Source organism: Egretta garzetta, unplaced genomic scaffold (assembly GCF_000687185.1).
Source record: "Egretta garzetta isolate BGI_Z169 unplaced genomic scaffold, ASM68718v1 scaffold370, whole genome shotgun sequence".
Taxonomy (NCBI): Eukaryota; Metazoa; Chordata; class Aves; order Pelecaniformes; family Ardeidae; genus Egretta; species Egretta garzetta.
Genome location: NW_009258292.1, coordinates 164,756 through 173,148, shown reverse-complemented (window position 1 = coordinate 173,148; position 8,393 = coordinate 164,756). Strand labels below are relative to the sequence as shown.

Genomic DNA, 8,393 nt, shown 5'->3' with positions numbered 1-8,393 from the left:
AAGGCAAACAATGTTGGGATCCGAAGTCAAAATCAAACCCCTCTTGCTCTATAAATCCCCCGTGTGTCCCTGCTATCAGCATCCCATGCAGTTTTGGTCATCTTTGAAAGGACATAAAAAAAAACCCCAAAAAGGTACAGAGCAGGGCAAAAAGGTAATGGTGCAAATTTCACGTGATGAATAAACACTTGGGTTGTTTCAGCTGGGTCGAAGAGTGGCAAAGGAGGGTCTGATATTTGTAAAATTAAAAATGGTATAGCAAAGGAGAACAGGGAAAAGGCGATTCACCTGTTACTAAAATAAATGAGGGTACCTGCTGACATGAAGCAGCAAGTCAAAACCACAGGCAGTGTTGTTACCCTGAGCAAACAGTGAAACTTGCCGTCACAGGCTGCGCATTCAAAAGCGTATCAACAGGTTCAAAAGTCAGGGTTTCCCACAAGACCCATTGCACCGATAGTCACTCGACGTGATCCAAACCTGGCCTCTGCCTTGGGCGCTCCCCAAACAGCTGAGGAGTTGGGGGAGGACTAAGGGCACGTTCCGTGGCCTGGCTTTCCCGAAGCGCGTCCTGCCAGCCCGAGTCAGGTACGGCTGCTGTGAGGCTTCTCCCCTCCTCCGCAGCAGTGAGCCCGTCCCAGTTTGCAATAGAAGAGATGAACACCGGAGGCAGACGCCTTGCGTTAACCCCTCTGCTGTACCTGCACAGACCCCGGGCTGGGGACCTGAGGGTGCAGTGCGGAAGCTGCTTCGTTAGTGCTGCTCGTTAGCGCCGTCCAAAGCAGGCACACGCGGGTGGCTTTGCCTGTCCTCAGGGAGGACGTGAGGCGGGGCCCAGGCAGGATGGTCACTCCAGTGTAAGGTACCAGTGGAGAGGCTTTCTTACCTTGTGTTATCCTATCACGCGCTTTACACCAAAACCACACTAGGTGCATAGAAATTGAGGAATTTGTTATGGTAGTGACCAGTTAGCACTGGGCTTATTTCCCAGTTTAATGAAAACAGAAACTTACACCTCAGGGTAAATATTTCCCTCGCAGCTTGTGCTTCTTCCATGAGAACAGTGAAGAAACGGACGCACCTCAGTAGCTTATGAAATCTTCTGCTCACAGCCTGACCTTCTTTGAGCAGGGACGGTCTTCCTCTTCCCAGTGACGCAGTCTGAGGGCTTTGCTGTACTTTGCATGCAGTGACTCACTTCTTTATTTTTTGATGGCAGTGTAATCCACAGAATCAGCAAATCTGAGCATGAAATATTACGGTCCCAGTCAAAGGAGGTGAAACCTGTCTTAGGCTCTTCTTGCTGTTTTGTTTCCTTACAAAGAGCTGGAAGGAGTGGCTCCAGTTGTTACGAGTTGCTGCATTTTGACTCTACTTGTCCATTTGGGTCAACAAGGAGGTTTTAAAGAGGCTGGAACTTGTTTTAGGAAGAAGTAGTTCTTGAGCCTTTTGAGACGGAAAGTTTGGCTGAAGCGCATGGGTGCCCTGTGTTTGGGAGCGTGACTTGACTCGTTCGCTCTCGTACCGTCTGTGCAAAGGGTGTGGGGGCCGACAAGGCAGTGCCGGTGCCTCTGCCCGCTTTCCGTGAGAGCAAACGGCCCCCTGTGCTGCAGACCATCCTGCGGTCGAGGAGGGAAGGGAGTCTGCAAGTGAGAAGCGTATCGGGTTTTACGGTAATAAGTAGACTTTAGCATCCTTGGGAAGACACGAAAGCTTGTAATCGGGTACATTACAAAGCTCGGAACCATTATTTCATGAGAAAGGGAATCTTCTTCAGCATTACCAAGTGTAATCTTGGACAACTGGGATCTAAGAAAATTACAGCTCGTTCCTGCTTACAACTACAGAGCCCCTTTGTTTGGGAGGCCCCAAACATTGATGCTTTAATGCCACTTCTTTTCAACTTTTTGTTGTTGTTGTTCAGTCCAAACAAACCATTCTTCTTTTGCTTTTGCAATATGTTTTCCTCAAATATGTCGGAACTTTCTTCTGAAAATAAGCTTTTTAAGGGTACTCAGTAAATTTTCAGTATTCTAACACCAGCTGAATATTTGAACAGGATCAAACAAGGGAGGAGTGGAAATAATGACAGGGCATGGTGATCAGAATTAAACTGGACTTGAAGAGCTGCAGATGTTCTGCGCGCTGTCTTTCTTTATCCCAGCCACTCTGCATATTATAAATATAATCAGTAAATGATGTTTAAGTGTTTATCCGTCTAACAGAGCTTCTGTTCCAAGATTAACACACCTATGACATGACCCAGTTCAATGAAACTGAATTTTGTTAATTTGTTTACCTCTTATTTTCCCAAACCAAGGGTGGGTTCACGAAGTAAAAACTGTTCCTCCTAAACTAATCCACACTCCAAGACAAAGTGATTTCTGCAAAGCACTTCAAGTAACATAAGCCATGTGGTTTTCAAGTTAGGAGATGTTTTCTTTTTTTTTTTTTAAGAAAAAAAAGCAACAGCTTACATTCAGTTTTGTATAGTGTAATGCTTGAAAATGTGACTTTTTTTCTAAATATGCTACGTGTTCTGAGCCATCTGATCAATGAAACGAAATTATCAAATCCATCTCTATTAAAAATCTTAAACAAAACCAAGTCTTCGATTTTGCTATAGGACCAGAAATAGTATTTAAATACTAAATGATTATAAGCAATCTGAAAAATGGAGGCATAACCTGAAGCAAAACTACAGCTATCTTGAAAAGGCACTTTATTCTAGAAAGGATGAGTAATTAAACACGTATATAGACAGAAACTTGGTTTATGGTGTGAAATTTTCAATACCAACCGCAGTACTGAAATGTGCCTGTCTTTCTGTAGAAGCTCCAACCTCATCCTTCCCGGCAGCGCTTTCAGTCTTTATCCTAAAAAGAGGAGAGCGAGCTCTTCTCCATGCTTAGTCACGCCCCACCTCTCGCTACACACCAGTCAGCCTGTACAGAAAATTGTTTCTGTCCTATTACACCGGTGAGTTTGTCTTGCGTGGCGATGGTGGCTTTTAAAACACCTCCTCCTGGGGCACGGGACCAGCCGGCCGCCGCGGGGTTGGATCTGGCCGGGGAGCTCCAGCCGCCTGCTCCCCCCAGGGTCCCTCACGACCCAGACCTTGAGAAACCAAGCACTGGCTGGGTTATCCAAAGAGTTGAATTTCAACCCTATGTATCTGTTGGTCAGGCTCATCAGCCAACAGCAGGAATTTGAGTTTAGACCCCACAGAAGCAGCAGCGCTGAGTGGTTTAAGGTGGTGGAAGGGAGGAGTGCCCATGGCTGCGTAGGCAAAGTTTTGTCTGGTGGGACCATGGGACAAAGTCTCCTCAGGCACAAGTAGCGTGCACGTTGGTGAAGCCCTACTGCAAAAATAAAGAGGACAAACCAGGATTTACGCTGGCTATTGGTGTTTAGAAAGGGAGGAGAAGGGAATACCAGCAAACTCCTCCTGTAGGTCTTCAGATTTTCCTTCATAGGAAGGAATTAACTGTTACCATGTTTTGGGCATATGTAAACAAAGTTCCCCCCAGGTTACTAAAGCTATCGATAGCTCCGTGCTGCCACAAAGATGCCGTAGCTGCGTGGGGCAGAGGCAGCAGTAAGGGAAAGCAAAAAAACGCTTCTAAAAAGGACGGTGGTCCATCCTGGGCCTTTAGCCAAGAAAATTTTCAAAGCTGGATGTCCATTTATTTTCTTGTGGAAGTTCACACTTGACTTGGAGACTAATACTATGCGTGTATGAAAGCACTCGGTTACAGTATCAACCTCATTTTACCTTTTGGCAGTTATTCCAAAACCTGGCTGTCCCAAGGACGTACACTTTGCTCTCTATTAATTGCAATTATGGCGTTACAGGTATTCAAATTACTGCTCACAGTCAGGTGCTTCCAGTACTACGGCTGGTTTAGTTTAAGGAGCGACTGTCACCTTCCCTGGGTAGTTTTTACCTTTACTGGTTTGAAACCACTCAGGAGGGAATGAATATTTGACGGGTAGAGCAGTGGTGAAGCCCTGCAGACATTCAGAAGAAAGGCTCGGGAATTATTCTGTAGGGCCCTGCGCTGCTTCTGCCTTCCTAGATCAAAGCATTGTTAGAAGATTAAAAAGTTGTATTAATTAAATGTCTACCTCAAAATTATATGAGCTGCTCTGTAACAGATCACAAGACACTTCTCTCCCACATATCCTTGGGCCTTCCGCTCCCATGCAATAGTAAAGATTTTTTTAAATTAACCTTTATTAAAGGCACAGCCTAACTCTTGAGAAGGGTGGGCTTGCGGCCATGAGGATGGGGCATCACCCACCTTCTCTATAGCCAGTAAAGGGGTTTCACTCTTTGCCTCCACCCCCCGAAGAGCGCTCCAGGGGCGGCCCTGGGGAGCTCAGTGTCTCAGAGCTGGAATCCTTCCTGGTGGGAATCCGTGGAGCTGTAGGTACAGGCATGACCGGACACGGTTCCACAGCTCCGAGCAACCTGAAACTCAGTTTAGAAATAAGTCGAGTTTATTCAGTCTTAAAACTAAAAGCAGCAGGGTGGCCATTTTCCAGTGCCGACGTATCAAGGCAGCTACACGTAACCTGTATCGCTCGTCAAGATTTTAACTAACTCCTTTCCCATTAAGGAACAAGGTTTAAGAACTGTTGGCCAGTTACCTCCAGTCGGAATGTAACTGCTTTAATTGCAAGTTCTTAGAAGAGCCAGCTAATACTTAAGAGTTTACTAAGAATTTACCGAGAATCGATAGGAAGATACTGTTTCCCATTTACAATTTAAGGTGCAAAATGAAATTCATACTGAAGTGACTCCTCATTTGCTGCAGAGGGTAACCAGCAGTCGCTCGCCTGATCAGACAGCAGCTCGAGGCGGGGTCCTGCTGTCTATCAGTTTCCACATCTTTGACATAAAAACCAAGGCAGCCAAGACCAAGTCCCAGGTAAGCAAAGCACCTCTTTTCATGCAAGAAATTGCGGTTATATAAATGACTGAAATATTTATCTGGCTACCTGATCGGGTGGCATGAAGGCAGAACTGGGGCTTGAGGCAAGTGGGAGCGTGGAAGTTGCTCGATATGAAAGGATGAACAAACCAAAGCGCTTTATTAAAACAAGAATTGTAAACTCGAGACCTGAATTGGAAACTAACAGGCTTGAAAGCTGATTAGTTGGGGGTTTTTTGTTGTTGTTGTGTAAAAAAAAGAAACATATAATTACACACTTGTGATAAGACCAAGTTAGCACAGAGAAATGGTGGCAGGCTGCCTTCTGCACCCAGTAGGAGCAGTAACAGGCTTAAACTGAATCCAGAATGATTCAAATAGACGACTGAGAGCAGCTGTTAACAGTGGAGGTGCTGATGTAATGGAGCAAACGACTGCTGGAGGATAGGAAGTCTCCATCCTTAATGATTTTTAAGAACAACTTGAGACAGGTGACAAATGTCCCATCCTATCATCGTCTTTAAATCCATTTGCCATAAAGCTAGGTATCGCTAATTGTTCTTAAACCGGTTTTGGCAAAATAAAAGGGACACACACACACACAATAATTCACCCAAGTCACCCCTGCTCAAGCAGCAGCTGAAATGTTTGTGAAAAGCCGAGGAAAGCTTTCCAAAACTTCCATCGGAGAGGCCTCTGCTGTATTCTGGCTGATCTCCCGCAGCCCTTTCCCATGAGTTTAGCAAGCGCACTGAACATCTTTGCTGCGCTTTAAATGCTCCCCAGGGCACACCTGAAGCGAGTTCCGTTTCATGTGTGTGCAGACACGAACAAGGGGCTACTCGTTTGACGGATCGGGGGCAAACCATGACAGACAGCTCATCCACGGCTAGGGGAGGGGCAGGGTTGCGCGGCCCCACACCCTACGCTTGCCCACACAGCTGGGGTTGCCACCCATCGCAAGTGAATGACCGCGCAGCTTTTGCTGGCACAAACATATTCCGCTTTTCCTTCCTCCTCAGCTCCTGCCTTCTCAAAAAAAAAAACAAACCACCAAACCAGGGCAAAAATGAGTGAGTTAATGGTGGTGGTGGGGGTTTGCTCTCCTCTTGGTTTATTGTACAGCTCTAATACATTTTATTCAAATCCTGGCAAAGACAAAATTGCCAGATCTCCCCCTATGAAATGTTATGAGACGTTAACCTATTGCAGAGTACTCCAGAACAAACTATTTTACAATATTTCCATGAAGGTCAGCGTTGCCTCCTTTCCACAGAGCACAAACAAAATGTACAAGGCATCTTTAAACCGGGGGCTCAGGTCTTTTTCTATATTAAAGCTGATTTTTTCAGAAGACTCAGCACTCTGTACAGAACTTTCCACAGGCCCCAGGGCTCCTGGATCACACAGCTTCAGCTCTTACCGTAACATGGTTGTCTACCACATCAGCTCCTTTCTGTTTCTCAATTAATGGAGCTGTCTCCTTTTTTCCCCGTCCCTTCCTGCTCCGCAGCCAGGCTGTTCTCATGGTTTAAAAAAAAACCAACCCGAACTTCTCCCAACTTCCAGGCCGAAGTGATTCATTGCTGATGTGCAAACATCTGTTCCTATGCCAGTATTGTCCATGGCTTGATTACTGCTCTTCCACACTGCTGCCCATGCTGCTGTACACCGCTGTCCTCTTTCAACTTGGACTTTGAGGCTAAAGAGCCCACACAGCTCAGTCTTCTCCAAGATGGAGGGCTGTGACTTCACTTGACGTTTCTCTGTATCTATTAAAAATCTGAGTTCACCCCCCTTGGGACCTGGACGACTGGGAGGAAGAACACGTTAATGCCACCGTGCATTTGCCCTTTCCACAGCTAGCTCGCTCAGGGGCTCAGGGTCCCCCCGTGAGCCACCGGTGCCCCCCACCAGGCACAGTCACACGCTGACTGCTGCTACAGCAGCTCCGCAAAGCCAACTCCAGCATACCAAACGTGTCTCTCAGCATCTGGCAGCCCGGTACGGACTTGGCCTCTTCAGAAAAGCTAACTTATTTGTCTAACATCTCACAGATAGTCTGGTGCCAGGGACTGAGTCCAGTTCCTCTGAGAGCTTTTGAATACCTCAGCCATGAGACACTGCCCTCATCCTCTCCTACCAGAGTCCTGCGCACTTTCTAGTTTCTACCATGGACCAGGCAGTGTTCACGGTGCCAGACGTGTTGCGTGATCCGTTCCTGCCCCAGGTGGGTCTAACCTCCTGGATTGACCAGGTGCTGTAGAGGAAAAAAACCAAGCACCTGTGATAAGTGACAGTCAAGGAGCATGAAAGGGGAGGCAGCAGATTTCCTTCAGAGCTTGACTGACTTTGCAGCACAAACATTGAATGTCTCTGTAACAGCGTGTGCATACAAGAGGCTTCCTGGCATTTTTTAAAAAGCTCATACTGAAAACAATAGATGTCAGTGATACACACGTGAGTCACTGCTAGAACTGGAACTTTTCAATCCAGTGTGCAAACATCTGTCACTTGGACCAAGGACACGGGCAAGGGCCCCCTCCAGACCCCTCTGTTCTGGCGGCTGGGGGTAATGCCCGCTGCCGGAGGGACCGCAAAGGCACCCCCGAATGCACCTCCGGCAAAGGCAGCTGGATGAGACAGCTCTCACATCACCCCTTGCACTCACAAGCTGAGCCTGACAGTATTGGGAGGTGGGGGAAGACACTATTTTTACAAGCTTAAGCTTGACAACCTTGGTTTTGCAGGAGAGCACTTCTTCCTGTGCCTCCCACCCCGATGCTGCTATAGGAGAGCTGTGGGGCAGTTAACAAATTCCTTATGCAGAGGGGAGGAGAGGAGTCTGGTTTGCAGGAGATATGTGTTTGTATGGCTGAGAACGGGATAGCGGAAGGCAAGTTGCCATTGCTGTGTGGACCAGCACTCCACCTGAGGTGCTGGCCCACCCCCAGTTGCCTGCACAGCCATGTGAACGGAGAAGCGGGAAGACCTGACTTTGAAGAGCTACCAGTTTTCCCTCCACAATTCAGATTCGGCCTCACCCTGCTCTTCATCCCCCTGAGCTCTGGCCCTCCCTCTCCTCCGAACAGTGCTCTTGGGGCAATTCCCAGCACCTCACTGCAGCCCAGCTCGTGGTCCCTACTTCTCCTCCCAGCTTGCTCTCTCCACGTCCCTCCCACATGCCCCTAGCTGCCTTTTCCAATTAAACCAGCCACCGCTTCCAGCTGCCCCTCCTCCATCAAACACCAGCAGCCCCTCATCCCCCCCACACCCAAGCCCTTTGCCCAACAAATCCCGCTTGCTACAACTCAAAGGCAATTCCTTTCCCCTGTCGCGTTTAGCCCATCCGTCATCAGCACCTTCTCCCTCTCACCTACAGTCCTTTCCATTGTTAAGCACTGGAAAGCTGAACGCTGAATTTGGGAGTCTTCTTTAGGACTACCAGCAACAGGG

General features: G+C 47.6%; 1 protein-coding gene across 1 annotated transcript in view; it reads left to right on the top strand.

The window, feature by feature from the left end:
* The first annotated feature begins 3,000 nt into the window (after positions 1–3,000).
* TUBGCP5 (tubulin gamma complex associated protein 5) overlaps positions 3,001–8,393 on the top strand; it is a 68,063-nt gene continuing 62,670 nt past the window's right edge. The window contains exon 1 of the mRNA XM_035892903.1: positions 3,001–3,181. Coding sequence (XP_035748796.1) covers positions 3,001–3,181 — 181 coding nt within the window. The remainder of the gene's footprint in view (positions 3,182–8,393) is intronic.